This window comes from Budorcas taxicolor, chromosome 5, assembly GCF_023091745.1.
Source record: "Budorcas taxicolor isolate Tak-1 chromosome 5, Takin1.1, whole genome shotgun sequence".
NCBI classification, from domain to species: domain Eukaryota; kingdom Metazoa; phylum Chordata; class Mammalia; order Artiodactyla; family Bovidae; genus Budorcas; species Budorcas taxicolor.
The window spans coordinates 69,771,038-69,792,991 of record NC_068914.1 but is presented as its reverse complement, the minus strand read 5'-3'; the positions used below and the strand labels follow the sequence as shown (position 1 = coordinate 69,792,991).

At 41.4% G+C, this 21,954-nt stretch overlaps 2 protein-coding genes across 3 annotated transcripts in view; one reads left to right on the top strand and one right to left on the bottom strand.

Annotated features, from left to right (window-relative positions):
- The window catches only part of VEZT (vezatin, adherens junctions transmembrane protein), a 77,286-nt gene extending 66,236 nt beyond the window's left edge, over window positions 1-11,050 (bottom strand). The window contains exon 1 of one of the 2 annotated variants that reach the window (XM_052639397.1): window positions 10,898-11,050. In XM_052639397.1, the coding sequence (XP_052495357.1) occupies window positions 10,898-11,050 (153 nt within the window). The remainder of the gene's footprint in view (window positions 1-10,897) is intronic. The other variant, XM_052639398.1, reaches the window with a different exon arrangement.
- A 498-nt stretch (window positions 11,051-11,548) lies between these two features.
- The window catches only part of FGD6 (FYVE, RhoGEF and PH domain containing 6), a 103,512-nt gene continuing 93,106 nt past the window's right edge, over window positions 11,549-21,954 (top strand). The window contains exons 1-2 of the mRNA XM_052640900.1: window positions 11,549-11,564; window positions 16,658-19,079. Coding sequence (XP_052496860.1) covers window positions 11,549-11,564; window positions 16,658-19,079 — 2,438 coding nt within the window. The remainder of the gene's footprint in view (window positions 11,565-16,657; window positions 19,080-21,954) is intronic.

Genomic DNA, 21,954 nt, shown 5'->3' with positions numbered 1-21,954 from the left:
CCTCCAATCCCTCCCAGCATCAGAGTCTTTTCCAACGAGTCAACTCTTCGCATGAGGTGGCCAAAGTACTGGAGTTTCAGCTTCAGCATCATTCCTTCCAAAGAAATCCCAGGCTGATCTCCTTCAGAATGGACTGGTCGGATCTCTTTGCAGTCCGAGGGACTCTCAAGAGTCTTCTCCAACACCACAGTTCAAATCCATCAATTCTCCAGTGCTCAGCCTTCTTCACAGTCCAACTCTCACATCCATACATGACCACAGGAAAAACCATAGCCTTGACTAGACGGACCTTAGTCGGCAAAGTAATGTCTCTGCTTTTGATTATGCTGTCTAGGTTGGTCATAACTTTTCTTCCAAGGAGTAACCGTCTTTTAATTTGATGGCTGCAGTCTCCATCTGCAGTGATTTTGGAGCCCAAAAAAATAAAGTCTGACACTGTTTCCACTGTTTGCCCATCTATTTGCCATGAAGTGATGGGACCAGATTCCATGATCTTCATTTTCTGAATGTTGAGCTTTAAGCCAACTTTTTCACTCTCCTCTTTCACTTTCATCAAGAGGCTTTTTAGTTCCTCTTCACTTTCTGCCATAAGGGTGGTATCATCTGCATATCTGAGGTTATAGATATTTCTCCCGGCAATCTTGATTCCAGCTTGTGTTTCTTCCAGCCCAGCGTTTCTCATGATGTACTCTGCATATACGTTAAATAAGCAGGGTGACAATATAAAGCCTTGATGTACTCCTTTCCCGATTTGGAACCAGTCTGTTGTTCCATGTCCAGTTTTAACTGCCGCTTCCTGACCTGCATACAGATTTCTCAAGAGGCAGGTCAGGTGGTCTGGTATTCCCATCTCTTGAATTTTCCTCAGTTTATTGTGATCCACACAGTCAAAGGCTTTGGCATAGTCAATAAAGCAGAAATAGATGTTTTTCAGGAACTCTCTTGCTTTTTCCATGATCTAGTGGATGTTGGCAATTTGATCTCTGGTTCCTCTGCCTTTTCTAAAACCAGCTTGTGTATAAAACTGTCTAGAAGCTAACAAACTGAAACTCTACCACATTTCAGGGAATTATACAGACCACCTGACCTGCGTCTTGAGAAATCTGTATGCAGGTCAGGAAGCAACAGTTAGAAATGGACATGGAACAACAGACTGGTTCCAAATAGGAAAAGGAGTACGTCAAGGCTGTATAGTGTCACCCTGCTTATTTAACTTCTATGCAGAGTACATCATGAGAAACGCTGGGCTGCAAGAAACACAAGCTGGATTCAAGATTGCCAGGAGAAATATCAATAACCTCAGATATGCAGATGACACCACTCTTATGGCAGAAAGTGAAGAGGAACTAAAAAGCCTCTTGATGAAAGTGAAAGAGGAGAGTGAAAAAGTTGGCTTAAAGCTCAACATTCAGAAAATGAAGATCATGGCATCTGGTCCCATCACTTCATGGCAAATAGATGGGGAAACAGTGGAAACAGTGTCAGACTTTATTTTTTGGGGCTCCAAAATCACTGCAGATGGTGATTGCAGCCATGAAATTAAAAGACGGTTACTCCTTGGAAGAAAAGTTATGACCAACCTAGTTAGCATATTCAAAAGCAGAGACATTACTTTGCCGACTAAGGTCCGTCTAGTCAAGGCTATGGGTTTTTCCTGTGGTCATGTATGGATGTGAGAGTTGGACTGTGAAGAAGGCTGAGCACTGAAGAATTGATGCTTTTGAAGTGTGGTGTTGGAGAAGACTCTTGAGAGTCCCTTGGACTGCAAGGAGATCCAACCAGTCCATTCTGAAGGAGATCAGCCTGGGATTTCTTTGGAAGGAATGATGCTAAAGCTGAAACTCCAGTACTTTGGCTACCTCATGGGAAGAGTTGACTCATTGGAAAAGACTCTGATGCTGGGAGGGATTGGGGGCAGGAGGAGAAGGGGATGACAGAGGATGAGATGGCTGGATGGCATCACTGACTCGATGGACATGAGTCTCAGTGAACTCCGGGAGTTGGTGATGGACAGGGAGGCCTGGCGTGCTGCGATTCATGGGTTGCAAAGAGTTGGACATGACTGAGCGACTGAACTGAACTGAACTGATACTGGTAGGGAAACCAAAATCCTGAAACCTCATATTTATTCAACCTCTACAGCAACTCTTAAACCCATATCAGGAATCAGGCTGTTAAAGGTATGCAGCCTCCAAGTAAAGCATACTTTAATACCCATTTCCTATGAGGCTAAGGAGTGCTAACATAAGGAATTAAGTTCTCAGAAGGCAAAACCAAAGGCTGTGGATGACAATGGATACGAGTTAATCCTAGAGAAGGGAACAAGGGCTACAAAGTAGGTTACCCAAGAACATCTTCTTGCAGGACGATTTTACAAGAAGTGGATGGCACACTCAAAAGGGGTAAGTGAAAAGAGTAATGAAATGACCGTGATTTACATAGCCTTAAGAAGGGCTGAGGCAGCTAAGAGGGGACAGTAAAGCATCCAGGGACTGACAACAGCAGTAAGTTATTAACTTCCTTGGGCTTAAAGGTCAAAAGAAAGCAACAGTGTCACTGAAGCCCGAAAGAGATGAAGTTAAAGAAGTCCCCCAAAAGACTTGTGGCTTTAATTACAGGAATACACAATCACTACCAAATGGCAGCCCTGCTAGGAGGGAACTAGAAATATAGTATCTCTCCAGTGCTCTGTCTTCTATCCTCTTGCTATGTCTGAATGTTTGTGTTCTCCCAAAATTCAAATGTTGAAACCTAAATCTCCAATGTTACAGTATTTGGAGGTGAGGCCTTTGAGAGGTGCTTAAGTCATGTGGTTAGAGGGCTCAAGAATAGAATTAGTGCCCTTATAAGAGAGATCCCAGAGAGTTCCCTCACCCCTTCTGCTGCCTACAGGGGAAAAGACAGTCATTTATGAACCAAGGAAGTGGGTTCTCATTACTCAACCACACTGGTACCCTAATCTTGGATTCCCCAGCCTCTAGAACTATGAGATGTAAATTTTTGTTGTTTATAGGCTACCCAATCTGAGTGTTACAGCAGCCTGAATTAACTAGATTGGCTGAGCCTAAATGGAATTAGCTAAATAGAATTCTCACCACCTGAATGGAGAAAAGTCATCACTACTACCATCAATCCCTTACCCATACACCTAGGTGTTAAGCCGGGGTTTAAGAACGAATCACAAAGGAAATTACAAAACCATGAGACAAACTACATTTCAAAACTCATGAAATACAGCCAGGACAGCACCCAGGGACATTTATAACCTTACAAATTAATTTTTAGTATTCAAGTCTTTAACTCAAGAAACACACAATACCAGTAATTCTGAAAACCAACATGAATTTTTTTCAGGAAAAATTTAATAGTAGCTAAAGTTTGAAAGTGAAAGTTACTCAGTCATGTCTGACTCTTTGTGACCCCATGGACTACACAGTCCATGGAACTCTCCAGACCAAAATACTGGAGTGGGTAGCCTTTCCCTTCTCCAGGGGATCTTCCCAACACCAAGGATTGAACCCAGGCCTCCTGCATTGCAGGAGGATTCTTTACCAGCTGAGCCACAAGGGAAGCCCAGGAATACTGGAGTGGGTAGCCCATCCCTTCTCCAGAGGATCTTCCCGACCCAGGAATCGAACTGCGGTCTCCTGCATTGCAGGTGGATTCTTTACCAACTGAGCTATCAGGGAAGCTAACGTTTACAGAATGCTTATAATGTGCCAGGTACTCATCTAAGTACTTCATTTACATTAAGTCATTTAATGACTCACAACTGCTCTATGAGATTGATACTGTTATTTCTACTTAATATCGAGAAAACCGACACAAAGAGGAGTAAAGTGCTCAAAGTCACATTAATTAATATGTCTTGGAGATAAGATTTCCTAGGTCGTCCAACTCAAGATTCTATTCGACAACTGTATTACACTCCCTTTCAGAATAAAAAAGACTATCAAATATCCCCTGAAACAGAAAACTGGAACTGAGCATTAACCATAAAAGAAAAGGAACCACTAAACTACATCTGTTCTGTGCACCCTCAGCAAAGGTCTAGACAGTTTAAGGGTCAATTTAGCTATGGCCTCGAGGAATAGATCCTTCCTGAAAGGTAGCAAAATATGCCACCCCAAAATTATGTCACTGGGGCATCTTCCAAAAGAAACTCAATTCTCATAAATCCCCTACTTGGGAGTTTCATCAACCAGGAAGATTGACTCATCAGAGGAAAGGATATACCCAGCCAAACTCTGCCGTATCTCCCACCTGCTCTTCTAAGGACCCATTTATCTTTGCAAAGTAAATATTTACTTTCCCCTAAGAGGTATACATGGGGCTTCCCAGGTGGCACAAGTGGTAAAGAACTCACCTGCCAATGCAGGAGACATAGAGACACGGGTTCGGTCCTTGGGTTGGGAAGATCTCCTGGAAGAGGGCGTGGTACCCCACTCCAGTATTCTTGCCTGGAGAATCCCATGGACAGAGGAGCCTGGTGGGCTACAGTACTTGGGGTCGCAGAGTCAGATATGACTGAAGAGACTTAGCACACTCACACAAGAGGCCTACATCCTTTCCTTGGCCCCACGTGGATAGTACATGAGCCTGAATCATCTAAGACATCTTGGAGTGTTACAACCTTCCCCTGACAAAGATTCTTTCCTTAACCCAACTTTGTCAGGCTCCTGAAAATTCTACACACTTCTCTGCAAAGTCTGGTTTTAACAAAACCCTGCTATGTCAGTTTAGCAAGAGTCTCTCATCCTCCACAACAGATCACCCTCAATCCTCCTCATGGGTTCCTCATCTTCTACCATCCCTCCAGGTGAAATCAAGCCCCACAGGGTTAACAGAAGCTGGTGACTAATAGAAATTCTTGAGCTTGTCTTAAAGAACAGATAAAGGAACAGCTTGTTAAAACTCTTCTGCTTATAGATTGCCTTCACTGGTGAGCTTGCTTTAGTTTTTTTCCCTCTTTAACTGCACGCACCCCAAGCTTCATAGAGCCTAGGTAATATACCACAAGATTCCTTAAGCACCCTACAGAAAATACCTCTGATATATGGCTTGCTATAGTACTGGAGGCAGGGGCTTAAGCTGATTTTTAGGAACTTAAGAGTCAGCTTTTGTTCAGTCAGAGCTGGCTAAGACTGGCTGAGATCACAGGCTGTAAGACTGGGCCCACGCAGGTGTTGGATCAACGTCCTTTTGACATCAGAGGGCCAAAACCTCCACCTCCAGAATCATGCTAAGTGCCTCCATCTTTTAACATGGATCCTTGGAAGAAGCATGTAACCTAGATATGACTGCAAAGAACACTGATTACCTCACTTCTGTACCTCCAATCACCTTTCCTTTTAACTAAGACCACCCTGCTTCTTTACTCCATAAATATCCCACCTTTGAGGGTAGATTTTCTGCTTGTTTTCCCTTGGCTGCTTTGTGAGTAAACTCTTCTACGGCAAGCTTCAGTTTCTCAGCATTTGGCTTGCAGTAACAAAGGAACAGACCACCCGGGCTTGTATTCAGCAAGAATCCTGGTATATTGGTTTAGCCAAAACCTCTCTAAATCCAAGATTTCCTCTTAGTAATTAAATTTCCACTTATTCATGTATTTGCAATAGAATCCAGTTCTATACTGAGGTCTCTTCCCCCTATTGCAGTAGTCCTGAATAAAATATGTTTTTACTGCTTTAACTATCATCTAGTTCTGTTGGTTTTTTTTTTTAAACACTATCTCCCATGTATATATGTGGGTATGCATGTTGTTAAGAACAAGACAACATGCCCCAAATGGAGTCACTTATGCTAAGATCCACTTTCCAAACCAAGGCTTACATTTTTGGCCTCTTCCAGAAATGTAACCGAAGAGGACCCTATGGGGCCTTCTTGGGACAGAGCCCCTCTCCCAATATTCTCTGCTGTAGCTCCTATCAGAAACAGCAAGTATATCCTGCATATTTCCTGAGTTTTTTAGATGCTAAAAAACCACCACCAAATAGAAGAAATTAACTACCTGATGATCATGAGCCTGTAGCCCTCAGACCTACTGGTACCTAAGAACTGATAATGTTAATGGCCCTATTAGCTTAAAATCAATCAATCAGAGAATTCTGAGTGACCAGATCACACACCTTGGGATGCTCCTCCCCTCATCTGGCCTTTAAAGATGCTTTGTGAAACCCTTCCAGGAGTTAGGATTTTGGGGGCAGGAGTCACCCGTTCTCCTTGCATGACCCTGCAATAAATCTTTCTCTGCTCCAGACTTCAATGTTTTGGTGTTTGGACTAGTAAATCCAAGTTGGGCATAGGAACTTGTTTGTTCAGTAACAGAAATATAATCTTAAGCCAGTCAATCAGCATCAGTGAGGTAAGCTGCCTGACAGACCCCTGCCACCCCCTAAAAGAATGTGACCTTGATACAACCAATCTCCTCTTTACTAGCCTAACTTCCCTGACCCACTTCCTCTGCCTATAAAAGTCTCTCTCTCTCTCTTTTTAATAGATTTGGGAACTCCTTTCTGTCTGCTAGATGGGATGCTGCCCAATACACAAATTGGTGAACAAAGTCTGTAAGATCTTTTTACTCTAGATGAATTTCGCTTCATAACAATGTTAACATTTTTTTTTTCTCTAATCTATCTGTTATTACAGGAGTCTCAGCCAAGAACTCAAAGGGTAGAGGGAAAATTATTTGTCCTCCCCTGTTATCCCAGTTTGTAAATCTGTCCTAGAGCACAAAGTGATGGGAAGTTGCTTGAGTCATTTAGAAGGCAAGCAATAAAAATGCTCGTGGATTGGAAGATTCAATACTGTAAAGATGTCAGTTCTCCCCAAATTAATCCAGAGATTCAAAGCAATTTCAATCAATCTTTGCAGTTTCCTTTTTCTAAAGTGAAAATGACAAGCTGACTCTAAAATTCATTCAGAAAGACAAACGGCTAAGAATAGACAAAGCAATCTTGAAGGAAAATAAAACTGATGGGTATTATTCTATCAAATACTAAGAACTATTATAAAAGTTATAGTAATTACAATAATGTGGTATAGGCACAAGAATGATCAATTTAACAAGTGGAAAAGGGAACATCCAAAAACAAAGCCACACATACAAGGTATCCTGATTTATGACAGGGCAACATTGTAGTTCATCAAAGAAACATGGTCTGTTCAGAAAATGCCAGGTTAAATAGACAACCATGTGGGGAAAAAACATATGTTGACCTTTACTTGATATCACACAAAAATCAGTTCCATATGGATGGCAGATCTAGAAGCACAAGGTTAAAATAAAGCTCTGTGACCTTAGAGCAGGCATATATTTCTTTAAAGGCACTGACTATAAAAGAAAAAAGATTTACTTTGATTATAATAAAATTAAGAGCTTCTGTTCATTGAAAGACACTATTAAGAGAGTTCCACAGACCTGAGACAGTTGAGGTACACATATCCACCAAAGGACTTACATTCAGTATATGTAAAGAAATCCTTCAAATTGGTATCAAGAGATAACCCAAAATAAAAATATGCAGCAAATTTGAATTGGCTTCACAAAGTGAATACACAACTGGTCCTTAAACATAAAAAAATCCCCTCTCCCTTTCCTTATCAGGGAAATGCAAATTAAAGCCAAGAGATACCAGTATACACACTAGAATGGTAAAAAGACGGAAATTAACAAGCGTCAGGGAGAAGGCAATGGCAATCCACTCCAGTACTCTTGCCTGGAAAATCCCATGGACGGAGGTGCCTCGTGGGCTGCAGTCCATGGGGTCACGAACAGTCAGACACTTACTGAGCGACTTCACTTTCACTTTTCACTTTCACGCATTGGAGAAGGAAATGGCAACCCACTCCAGTGTTCTTGCCTGGAGAATCCCAGGGACGGGGCAGCCTGGTGGGCTGCCATCTGTGGGGTCACACAGAGTCGGACATGACTGAAGCGACTTAGCAGCAGTTAGCAGCAGCAGCGTCAGTGAGGTTAAGGGGAGCAACTAGACCTCTCCTACACTGCTGGTTAAGAGTACAAATTGGTACTACCAAGTTGGAATAATGTTCGGCAACATCCACACAAGGTGAACGTATGTATTTCCTATGACTCAGTAATTCCTCTTCTAAGTATATACCCAAGAGAAATATGTTCAGTAAGATATATATACTGAAATGTTCACATTAGCACTATTCATAGTAGTTTCCAACTAGAAATCACCCAAAGACCATTAATAGTAGAGTAGATTAAAAACTGGTTATACATTCACATGCAATACTATGGAGAAATAAAAAGTCCTTACATGACCATATGGATGAATATAACAGACAAAATCAGAGAGCAAAGTCAGAAAAAAAAGAGCATATACAAATGGAACTGCATAGTGTGTACACTATAAAAAACGTCAAAAGGGATCTAAATTAATTATTATAAGTCTGAAGAGTGGTTATTTTGGGGGTGGAGAGAAGTGACTGGAAGAGAGTAAGAGGGAGCTTCTGGTGTGCTGATGATGTTCAGTTTAACACAGGTCCTGGTTACATGGGTGTATTCAACATGTGAAAATTGATCAGTCTGCACATTTATGATTTGTGCACTTTTCTTATGAACATTATGCTGCAATAAAAATTAATGTATATGACAAAAAGCAAATAAATTAAACAACAAAAAACATTTCTAGGGACTTCCCAAAAGTCCAGCGGTTAAGATCCTATGCTTCCACTGCAGGGTTTGATCCCTGGTCAGGGAACTAAGATCCCACAAGCCCCCCTGGTTCTGCCACAAAATAAATAAATAAATTTCTACAAGTAAAATAGGTTTAAGTAACTTATGAAAAATGTATGCAAATCAGTTTTTGAGAATCTAAATCCAACAGGAAAATGGGGGAAAAAATACAAAAAGAAATGCTCAGGAAAGAAATAAAAATGTTTCTAGTAAATTCAAAAAATGTAAATTAGAACAGCAGAATGCTCTATTCCCTATCAAATTAGCAAAGACTAAAAGAAATTAATAAGGTTGCTAGTATTATTTTCTAGATTTGGTGAAAATAATACTCTTATTCCTAACAGAAACTTGAAATAGTATAACCTTTCCACGTAAAAGTCTTGAAAAATGTTTGTATCTTTTGACCCACTAGTTTCCTTTCTAGAAATTATTCTAAGGAAAAATCAGAGCTGCAATTAAAAATGGACTTATGCCAGTGTTGATTATAATGGCATTTTGAAACAATATAACTATCCAAGAATGGGAAAATGATTTTGATACATGTACATACTGGATATTATGTTGTTTTCAAAGATTAATGATAAGAAAACATTCAGTGAAAAATACATATACAATTCTATGTGGTATACTTTTTCGTGTTAAAAAAATCAAACATACATTTGCATAGCAAAAGTTGGCAAGAATACACACTATAATTTAATAGTGGCCATCTGTGGGTGAAAGGATAACGAGTGATTTTAATTTTGTGGCTTGTTTTCTACAAAGAAATGCTGTAGAAATGGGCATGCATTATTATTATATTCAGATATCTAACCACATAACAGGGTAAAAAAAAAAAAAAAATCCACCCAGTCCCTTTTCTCTAGCAATCTAAGTAACATAGATTTTTGTCTCTCATGTCCCACATGCAATCGTGTAACTTGTTTCCTCAATTTTACCTTAGCAGTATCTGTCCAAGCCATTATTCAATTCAGTCTTCTCTCATACCTGAAACTCAGGCACTTGTATTCCCTACTTACCTCCTCAAATCAAGACACTTCCTTTTGGTAAAAGAGCCTATCTTTCACTGCTTCTCCATTCTAGCCCTATCAGACCGCTTCACATAGTGAGAGTTCACACTCAAGTCCTAGAAATATCTGCGCCAGATACCGTCACACCTCCCAAGCTTGGCATACTTTGTTCTCGTTCTTCAGAATGCATTTTCTCCCTTCCACCTCTCTAAATAGACTCACAGTTCAAGACCCACCTCCAATATCCATTTACTGGGTGTAGCGTCTCGGAGAACAGACGGCAGTTTCCAAACCAATCCTCCAATGACAGTTTGCATATATTTCAACATATAACATTCTGCACGATTTATTGTCTAGCTCTCTTTTCGTAAAGAATGAGCTGTTTCTTTTCTTAAATTTCTTAAAATCAAGTTGGATGAATGGACTTTGGTAAAGCATTCATACACATGCCTCATACAGAGGTGTGTTGGCGCCTGTGCCTGATAGATAAATGGCAATAGAAACACTAGAATTTTTTTTTTCATTCAAGATGGCAGAGAACGTCTTAAAATAGTCCCCACACAAAAGCACTCTCACCAAAGCCTCGAAACAGAAGAAATAGCTACACCTAGAGCAACAAGCAAAGGACAAAAGAATCAGATGCTGAGATGCCCCGGCCCTAACCACCCACAGGAGGTCCCACACACAGATCTTAAACCACGTTAGAAAACTAGCACCGGCTGCCTCCATTCGAAGAGCCACGCCGCGACAGTGAACGGTGACCTCGGGCACTTCTTGATACTGACCCCAAAAAATCAAGGACGAAAAAGGGGGAGGCTAAGTCGTACGGGTGAGTATCCAAAATCCACGACTGCGCCCCGCCCCAACCAGGAGCAGTTAGTTACCCCACCCCCACACCCCGCCAAGGCGTCTCCATCACCCGGGAAGGAACACGCAGGGCTCGCGTCCACCGGCCAGGCTGGGAATTCTGGGAGGGCCAGAGGCAGAGACTGGGCGAGGCAAGGGCGCCTCGGGCTACACCTGTCAGGCAGCGGCCAGCACTAGGCCCGGAAACCGACGAAATTCGGTGACCAAGAACGGCAGGAGCGTCACCCGCTCCCTCGCTCCCTCGATCGGCCTCTCGCCTTCTCCCTCGTCCTTCTCAAACAAAGGCAACTCACACGCACCGCCATTTTTCCCTTACCTCAAAAACCACCTCTTCGTCAAAATCCGGTGTCATCCTTCTCCGCCATGCCACCCGCCTCAGCACGATGGGAAATGAAGGCGGGAGAACAGGCTGCACCCAGGCGTCTGCCCCTGCCAGTCCTTGCGTGCAGAAAACTACAATTCCCATCATGCCTTGTAGCTCACGCCCCCTTTTCAAGCCCGCTCATTGGAGCTGAGCTTGAGCATGTGGGCGGGAGGGGCGGGAACGGGATGAAACTTGGGCCCTCTGATTGGAGGAGGTTGGGGCTTTTGTCCGCCTTTTACGGCCGCAACTAGCAGGGGGCGCCTGGAGCTCTGATTTTTTTTTTTTGGAGCTAGAGAAGTCCGCGCACTGGCGAAGCGGCGTTGAGCACTGCTCGTGCGCGCGCGTGGACGTCCGCCCGGAGCTCCGCTGCTCGGTGCTCGTGCCCGCCTGCCCGTCACCGGCGCTCGCGCCGGGGAGCGCCGCCGGGTCCTCAGAGCCGGCAGCTTCCTTTGTGCGGCGCTCACGTTGCGCCGCGGTCCCTCAGGACGGAATGTGGGCTCTGCGAGGATTTTTCTCTTCTGCCCAAATTCTTGAAACAATGGACTGTAAGGAGCGCGGGGATTAAGGGGGGGCGAGCTGGGAAGCGAGCTTCACTGGGGAATCATGACTTCTGCTGCCGGTAAGTGACGGCGCTCAAGCTGCCGCTGGAAAGTTTGTAGCGAGCGCTGCAGGTTTTGGGCTCGGAGCTGCTTTCTCCCCCGGGATAGCTTAGTAGTGTTCCCTGTGCCTTTCTCCGGGACTGCAGCAAGTGCGGAGCAGACGGTGTTTGCTGCCGGATTTTCTCGTCCCTTCGTGCCTAGAGGGGCTCTTTGGAAATCATGTGTCTCTTGGGACCTCCCTTTAAAGGAAGACCTTGTTGGGGTCTCTTAGCTCCAGGAGAAACGGGAAATGTAAAGAGGGCATTTATTTATTCTTTTCTAAAATTTGAGCGACTTTGCCTTTGCGTATGAAAATAGTTTAGATTCCCATATTAAGAAATCAGTTATTCTAGGAAAGGGCAGCGTTCCCGGAGTGTTGAACTTAGCCACTAGGCTGTGTGGCTTTAACCTCAGTGAGGACTGGAAACCCTGACCCTTAGTAAAGAGATGTAGGCTTTGTTACTCCTGGGTTCCCCCCTGTTAGCTGAGAATCAGAGGAGTAGAACTGCCGATGCCAAGGTTTTTGTTCATCTTCACCCGGTTTTTTTGTGGACTTTTTTTTTTCCTCTGTCTACCTGGTGAGTGTACACAAAGGCTTATTTTCTGTCTCCCTCGCTTGGTCCTTTCCCTTCATCCATATGGCAAAGCCTGCTGTATTACCTTTGTGTGCACTCTGAAGAATTTTATGGACAACGTTCAGAAGGAACAGTTCCTATTTTCCGAAATAATTACTAAAGTGATATTATATTCCCTTATAAGAACATAGGTTAACTTTTAAGTTAGAATTTTTTTTAATTTTTAAGTTTTTTAAAATGAAAATTTCGCCCACATTGAAAGAAATAAACCTTCATTATACATTTAATAGTAAAACAGCGTAAGACTCCAAAGTTACTTCTAGAATCAGCAGTTAAGTATCAGATTAAATTTTCTTAGCTTTTCTTGGCATTTGTTTTAAATTCCTGTAACTTGAAACTGTCAAACAGCACCCTAAATGTTCTGATTTGTGTTCTTTCTGAAGACTAGATATGCTAGAGGTTGTACTGCTAGGTGTAATCTGATTACAAATTAAGGAGCTGAGAAGTTAGCCAATAGGAGTAAGAAAGCAAGGAGTGCAGTGTTCCTGTAGTAGTATCTCTGAAGATGTTGTGGATCTTCCCTTTTGATGTTATATGTGTGTGTAGAGGATGTCATCATATAGTGAGAATTACGTTATTTATAAACTCTTCTTTCCTTACCAAAGGAAGGCTTTCTACTTACTTGAGGTGAAGTATTTTCATCCTAAATTTGCCTCAGTGTAATGAACAAGACAAATTTTAAATTTAAAATTACTGGAGATTTTAAAATCCTTCCAGCCTGTTTTAACTCTTCCTTCCTCTGGCAAACGCATTTAAAATTCGTTCCTTGGATGTGTCAACTTTCAGTTCCAATCCCAACAGTTTATAAATGAACAGATACAGAAGCATTTAATTGACATTTAAATATGTAAACCTGATCTAGGTCTCAGTTTGGAATTGTATTATTTCATTTGAATGACCCTCAAATATTGCAGGCTATTTTTATATTTATCAACTTTGCAATTCAATCCACAGACGTTTTTGTGGTGTTAAAAAGAGGGACACTTCCTGTGTTTAGCTGAGTTAGTTGGTTTTTAGCATAGCTGGCTGAGAAGCATTAACTACTTTTTTGTTTGCCCATCTGTTCAGATTTATTATAATTTTTTTACATGTCTAAATGGAGAATATAGAAAAGAACTGGGGTTTTATTTCCATCTTCTAACAAAATTATGTGTTCATCATTCTTACAAGCTGCTTATGATGCTCTTTGGAACAAAATTTAAATTCATTAAAACTTTAGGAACATTATTTGCAGCTGGGGGAGATGTTTGTTTACACTGAACCTAATCTGTGGCATTGTTTGGGCTGGTTGGCTTAATTTAAGGACATAAGAAAAATATAGAATATCTAAATTATATGTATTCTAAAGAAGAGCTTGCTTTGTTTTTCTGCATCTGTGAAAGAGTAGGCCCACATAGAGATTTTAGAATTTTTAAAATCAGTATATGAGAAAAAGAGAGCTAATTATAGGACTGTATTTTATACCTTTTTGAACATGTACAGGTCTCAGTGTACATGTGCTGTACTTTGCTTTTTGGCTGATCTAGTAGCTCAAAGTGTTGCACGTGGACCGCAGCCATCTGTGTGCAATAGATGACGAGTGTGTTTGTAATTGTTAGAATAGTGGTACTAGTGCTTTACACTCTTACCTTACTTTTCCCTGGAGCCAAACAGCTGTGTAAATAAAAGATTTGCTGCTATGCTCTAAAAAGTTTCAAGTCTTGACTGTTGATACAGTCTTAACATCCAAAGGTGCTGGATTTATTGCAAGTTTGACATTGGAGCAGACTGTCATATAATGGCTTGTTATTTTTTGATTTGTGTTTCTTTCAAAATAGAGCCACTAAAAATAATGATGAATTTCAAATATTGCTGTGCTATACTGGCTTAGTTGAACAGTTATTCCTACTAATAATTAAGAACTTACTCAGTAATCCTATTGAAGTTGATTCCTACAAACATATTATTATTCTATGTTTAAATGGATATTGACTTTTATTTTTTTAAAGAAATATCTTGTTACTGAGACATAGTAAAGATGTGTATGTGGCAGCTCTGTCTGTTCCCAGGCCCAATGTTCAGCATTGGGGATACAGCAAAGAGACAAAGTGCCTGCCCTCCTGGAGCTTGTCTTCTTGTGGGGAAGACAGAGGGAGGTACACTGAAGAAAAATCACACAGGGCAAAGGGCTCCGGAATCTAAGGGTTCTCCTGAAGCAGGTATCTCAGACGTATCACCTCAAAATCATTTAGACTCTAGAGTAATCTGTTCAAATCCCTCATATACAAGTAAGGAAACTGAGGCAACCAATTCTGCATAAAAACGCACAGTTAGGTTAGTCAGCTTTCCCAGTTACATTATTGGTTTTCTCCGAAACAGCATTAACTAAGCCAGAGTTCACAGTTCTTTATTTAATTCATTGAGTATGTGTTGAGGAAGTTAGGTACATAATGCTGTGCTGTATGTCTTGGTAATCACCATAGTTCATGTAGTTACCTGAGTTTCTGGAACAGTAAGAGATTTATGATTCTTGGAAGCAGACCCTGTACAAAGCGTATTTAAAGAAAAGAGTAAAGTTGATACCAAAGATTTTAAAAAAAAGATTGAACTGAAATAGCAAAAATTGATTGAGTGAATGACCTTGAAATTTCTGAACAGGCTCTAAGATTCAGTAAAAGGTTAATGAGATCAGAGGTTTTTTTTGTTTTTGTTTTTTGGTTTTTTAGCTGTGGTAAAATAACATAAATTTAGCATCTAATACTATTTCTAAGTGTACAAAGCAGTAGTGGTAAGTGCATTCATACCGCTCTGCTGCCAGTCTCCAGAACTCTTTCCATGTTGCAAAACTTTTTGTTTATTCCTTCAAAACGCCCAGAGGTAGGATGTTTTCAGAATGGTTACAGAAATGAAATCAATGTGACAGTCTGTCAGTCTTCCTTATCTTGGATAAGATGGGAGGTTAGGAAGAAGCCTCGGGCAGTCATACTTTCTCTTAAGACTTCACTTAATAGGTCAAGGGTTTAATTTAATAGACTATGACACAAAGCTTTATCATTAGGGTTTGAGTGGTTTTAAAATTTTTTATACCTAAAAAAAAAAAGCAAAATAATAACGTGCTTATTGAACATTTAACTGAAGTTGCATGGCTTTGGGAATTTATATTAAGGCATTTTGGAACTACCTCATATCTTTTTTTATTATAACATTATACTGAAGAATTAAATGAGAAGGCATCTGTTATCGGGTGACCTTAGTTGAAGAGGTTTGGGAAATTCTTCCTTGGTTGGTAAAAAGGAAGTAGAGCACCCTACTTTTTTTTTTTCTCCTTACTTGTGTCCCTGTAATATCTTCCCGAATTGGAGTACTGTGACTAATTTCCTTTGTTGAAAAGAAACTCACCACCAAGTGAAGAATCAAAGCCTCTGTGTATCCAAGCACTTAAACAGTGTCCAGCAGATGATATTTTGAAAGGTTCAAAAATATTTTTACCACAAGTCTTTGAAGAAATATGACAGGGTGAAAAATGATAGTATAGATAGAAAAACATAAAAGAACTTTAAAAAATGTGGATGTTCAGACTATGTAACTTCATTTTATAGGCATTTTGTGTGAAGTTTTAGGTTCCTGTAGGCTAGAGCAGATCTGTCAAAATTAACACAGTGCTTATAAGGTGCTTATTAAGTCCTTTTAATATAATGTCAAGAAAGAATTGCTACCATAGGAATTATAGTCATCTTTTAAATACACTAGAACTGTGGTTATAAATGAGGGGTACACATCGTAATCACCTGGGATGGAGTGTAGACATGTGACTTTCTAAAAATAAAGCTCAGTGAAGAATTATAATGAAAATTCCCATTTGACAACGCCTGCACAGGAAAAATACCACTTTATTAAGAGCCTCAAATAATACAGCATTGATAATTTTCAGTGTTTAAGTTTGGGAAATTTCTAGTTTCTGTATTCTCTTTTAGGTTATTTTGGGGTTCAAGTGAGATAGGTCATTGATAGAGGGCATTTTATACAACTCCACTGTATTTCCTCGAGATAGAAGAGTACTGCTATTCACATGAGACGTTTGGGTCATATCCTATGTAAACCTTAGGCAAATTCAGCTCTTGGACTCAGTAAATGAACCACAGTATCCTCTCCTACTATACGGATCTAAGCAAAAGCCAGTTGTTTTATTTAGTGTTGACTACAGATACGGTGATCTGTTCCAGAGTTAGAAGAAAAACTGTATTGGATTTACTAAACAGTGTATACTATACCAAAGCCGTATGTACTGGAATTGAAGAGCAATTTACAGAATTTTCAAAAGTAATACTGACTCTGCATAATGTAGTATAATAATCTACCTAGTAAAATGCATTGTCAAAAGTAAAAATGTTCTAAAACTTAATCATTTATCTTCTGCTTTGGATTTTTGGTTATCAGACTTTTTTTTTCCCCCTATCTAGAGATTAAGAAGCCACCAGTGGCCCCCAAACCAAAGTTTGTTCTGTCAACTAATAAGCCAGCTCCACCTCCTGTCGCACCCAAACCCGAGATCTTGGTTTCTAGTGTTCCACAGTCAACAAAGAAAACCAAACCATCCATAGCTCCAAAACCAAAAGTTCTGAAGGCCTCACCTGTCCAGGACATCACACAGTCAACATCAAGGAAAATCATCGTGAACCTGGAAGAGCATACACAGGAATTCCCTGAAAGTACTGACAACTCGAACTGCAAAAACAAAGGGCATCCGAGCAGTGATTATATTTTACCAGTGTGTTCCTGCCATCCTGGATGTGACCATAAGCTTGAGAACAGAGGGAATTTGTGTGTCAAGCAGCTTGTCTTAGGACCCCTGGAAATGCATGAGAATTTAGAAAATAACAAAATTGGTGAGTCCCCTTCAGCTGTAAAAAATCAGCATAAATGCGATTCTGTTGGTGAAAGGGTCAAGAGCCAGGGTAAAGTAGTTTTAAAGGCAAGCATCCTCGAAGAGAAGCTCAAAGATGTTTTAACACAACGAACATCACCCTTTCTTTTGCCCCGGAAGCACAGATCCACAGACAGTCCAGAAATGAGTGATGGCTGTAATTCCCACAGACAGTTCAGCATTGAATTTGCAGACTTGTCACCGTCCCTGTCCAGCTTGGAAAACGTTTCTAATCATCACCCTTGCCACCTACAACTTCCTAGCACTGAATTTCAAAATTTTGAAACTAATCAGAATGACAGTGAAAAAAGCAACACTTGCTCTCATTCATCTGAACAAGAAGCTCTAGAAAATGGGAAAAGGAGTCCTTTCTTGTCTTCAGATGGAGATAGTAAGAAATCAGAAGCCAAAGACCTTGGTCCCTTGGAAATCCACTTAGTGCCGTGTACTCCCAAGTTTCCAACTCCCAAGCCCAGAAAAACACGTGTTGCACGCCTCTTACGCCAGAGACATATAGATACTCCGGGTGAAAGTACTGAAGAACCAGAGAATGTAGACAGCTTGCCTCATCTTTTCGAAGATAGTTTGAAAAACAATAAAATCAGTGTCTTTCATCAGACTGCTTTGTGTAACCAGGAACAGGTGGACAAAGTGAAGCCAGAAAATAAAGGTGAATTGAATGTGGACCTCACCGGTGACAGACAAAACTCGGTCTATTCACAGAAAGCCATGTGTCCTGAAACATTTTCCTCTGAAAAAATGTCACCTCCTTTAGAAACAGACTCTAACTTGAGTTCTGACAACAAGTCAGGAGATAGTTCTGGTATGTCACTTGCCGAGGACAAAGGAACCAATTTTATAAGATGCAATACTCTATCTATGAGCCTGCCCAAGCAGCTCAAATTAACCTGCAGCGAACATTTGCCTACTGCGTCTAATCCGGGAGTGTCTGCCCCTCAAATGCAAAAGGAATCTGTGATAAAAGGTGAAAGTTCCTCAAAGGTTGTCCCCAAGAAACCTCAAAGACACAGTTTGCCTGCTGCCGGAGTGCTTAAAAAGGCTGCCTCTGAGGAGCTTGTGGAGAAAAGTTCTTACCCCTCAAATGAAGAAAAAGATTCAGAGAAGGGTCTAGAAAGAGATCACGTGCAGCATTTATGTGCCCCAAACAATGGTATGTCATCCTCCTTTGATATGCCTAAACGGGCTTCAGAGAAGCCAGTGTGGAAATTACCTCATCCCATTATCCCCTTCTCTGGGACCCCAGAATCCTTAAAGTCCGTCACCATATCCTCAAACAGTGAGACTTCCAGTGCCCTGACCAAGCCTAGAGCAAAATCATTATCTGCTATGGATGTGGAAAGGTGCACTAAGCCTTGCAAAGACTCTCACAAGAAGAGCTCTTTAAAGAAGTTGCTCAATATGAAGCTGTCCATCTGTTTCATGAAGAGTGACTTCCAGAAATTTTGGTCCAAGAACAGCCAGCTTGGAGACACAACCTCAGGCAGCCTGGCAGGTGGGGAGCAAAAAGGGAGTGAGAGTGATTGGCATGGTTTGTTGGTAGAGAAGAGAAGTAAACCCATCAAGGCATATTCGGCAGATAACTATAGTCTGGAGTCCCAGAAGAAGAGGAAGAAGTTGCGGGGCCATACCAGTGCAGCTAATGGACCAAGAGCCGAGTCTCTGGATGACCAAATGCTCTCCCGGGAGTCGTCCTTGCAGGCACTTTGCAAATCTATTACCAGCGACTGTGCACCGGAGTATGAAAATATACGCCATTATGAGGAAATACCAGAGTATGAGAACTTGCCATTTGTTATGGCTATGGGGAAAACTCCCGAGTTGGAACAGCAGAATTCCAGCAGTGTGGAGGACACTGATGCAAGTGTGTATGAGGTAGAGGAGCCGTATGAAGCTCCAGATGGCCAGCTCCAACTTGGACCCAGACACCAGCATTCCAGGTAACACTTAGGTGTCAGACAGACTCGTGTATCACTGAAATTAACCCTCAGCAACCCTGTGAGATAGGTTAAGATCTCATAGGTGGGGACAGGTCACTTGGCCAGAGAGTGGTTTATTTGATTTTATTTTTTAATTAATTTTTATTGGCATATAGTTGCTTTACAATGTTACATTAGTTTCTACTATACAGCAGAATGAATAAGCCATACATATACATTATATCAGGCTTCCCTGGTGGCTCAGAGGTTTAAGTGTCTGCCTGCAATGTGGGAGACCCGGGTTCGGTCACTGGGTCGGGAAGATCATCTGGAGAAGGCAATGGCACCCCACTCCAGTATTCTTGCCTGGAGAATCCCATGGATGGAGGAGCCTGGTAGGCTACAATCCACAGGGTCACGAAGAATCAGACAGGACTGGACGACTTCACTTTCACTTTCATACATTACATCCCCTCCCTTTTGGACTTCCTTCCCATTCAGGTCACCACAGTACATTGAGTGGAATTTCTGGTGCTATACACTGTATTCTCATTGGTTATCTATTTTATACATCGTATCAATGGTATACATGTGTCCCTCCCAGTCTTCCAATTCCTCCAATCCCTGTTTTCCCCCTTGATATCCATATAGTTGTTCTCTACATTTGCGTCTCTGTTTCTGCTCTGCAGATAAGATCATCTATACCATTTTTCTAGATTCCACATGTATGGGTTAATATACAGTATTTGTTTTTCTCTTTCTGACTTACTTCATTTTGTGTAACTCTCTCTAGGTTCATCACGTCTCTACCAATGACCCAGTTTGAGAGAGTGGTTTAGTTAAGCATATATTGTTATTTCCAAAGTGCAGTCTCTTTTTATCATGTAGTCAGGATGGATATTTGCAATCTAACCTTTCAGTCGTTGACTTAAAAGTACCAACTTGGAATACAGAGCAATACCCTAGAGGAGGGAGAGTTGTCCAAGTCAATGAGGTTTGTTTGCTAGGTATAAGAAATCTGTGAAGTTTTTGAAATCTATGTGTGCCCTTGAACTTTGGTGGCCTTGTCAGATAAAACCTCTCAATTTGCAAAATTCACTACTCTTTGAGGATTATTTATTTCACTTGTTGAAGGCTAATTACTAACTTCAGATGGAGATAGAAAAAATGCAAGAGAAACAAAACTCCTGCCTTTCTCACTTTTGTATACATACTTCTACCCCTGGTGTGCCTACTTCATCTGTCTTTTTTGAAACCTTGTTTGTCCTTGATGGTCCAGCTCAGCAATCCTTTGCTTTCTGAAGCTTCCACAGTTAACTAGTACGACGTGTTTACCTCCTATTCTGATCTCCCAGTTACGCTTTGATGCTGTGGTGTCCTTTATCTCAGTCTTCTTTATGGTAGAATTGTTTATTGCCATGCCTGATTGGTGTTTGGTTTCAGGCTTCATGAAGAGTTCTGGTCATATCTTTTTATCCTGCATGAGGCTAATGCAAGGGTCTTAGTAGGGATCGGTAGATTTGGTTGACTAAATGGAAGAATGAGCGAAAGAAGGGCAAAGGGGAGCAACTTCCTAACCCCAGGAGCAGCTTCCTTCTCTCTCCCTAGTCACAAAGGGACCCTTGGCATTGTGTTGAAAGTGTTTTGTGTTTAACACAAAGCACACAGACCGTTTTGGAAGTCTTTATATTCTTTCTTAGGTGACTAACTTCAAGCCTTTGAGTGCTTAGGTCTTAAAATAGGACTTCTGTAGAAATATTAATACATGTGGCAGATAGTAGAGCCTCAAAAAAAAAAAAAAAGGATTATTGGATGAATTGAATAAATCAAATTAAGCAAAATCTTAGTTGTTGCACCAAGTAAAATAAATTGTTCTTTTACCTTTCAGATGCTCTCTTGGCACTTTTCTTTGCTCATAATCCTCTCTGCCCTTCCTCCTTTAACCCAAAAAGGCTTACCTCCTTTGCCTTAACTTTTCTAAATCTGACTTCATCCTGTTTACAGCTGTCTACTCTGAGTGTTCGGAGAAGGCAGTGGCACCCCACTCCAGTACTCTTGCCTGGAAAATCCCATGGATGGAGGAGCCTGGTGAGCTACAGTCCATGGCGTCACTGAGAGTCTGACACGACTGAGCAACTTCACTTTTACTTTTCACTTTCATGCATTGGAGAAGGAAATGGCAACCCACTCCAGTGTTCTTGCCTGGAGAATCCCAGGGATGGGGGAGCCTGGTGGGCTGCCGTCTATGGGGTCGCACAGAGTTGGACACGACTGAGGTGACTTAGCAGCACTCTGAATGTTAGTACCTAGGTGAAAACCTCTCCTTGGCATAAATATTTCAATGGGGAATAAAGTATCCAACTTTTTTTAAAAGTCTGTTTTCTATTTTCATGCCTGCTCATCTCACCATGGAACAGTTTTGTTGATGCTGCCCTCCTTTTGAATAATTTTTTATTGGAGGATAGTTGCTTTACAATGCTGTGTTAGTTTCTGCTGGTACTGCCCTCCTTTTAACAAAGTTTTGTGTGTTATTGTGTATATATGTATGTTGAAGGGACGAATTTGGGTTCTTTGTGACATGCTGCTGCTGCTAAGTCACTTCAGTCGTGTCCGACTCTGTGCAACCCCATAGACGGCAGCCCACCAGGCTCCCCCGTCCCTGGGATTCTCCAGGCAAGAACACTGGAGTGCATTGCCATTTCCTTCTCCAACGCATGAAAGTGAAAAGTGAAAGTGAAGGCTCTCAGTCGTGTCCAACTCTTAGCGACGCCGTGGACTATAGCCCACCAGGATCCTCCGTCCATGGGGTTTTCCAGGCAGGAGTACTAGAGTGGGGTGCCATCACCTTCTCTGCTTGAGCAATGAGTGGATGCCAACAATTAAGATAGGATTAGGT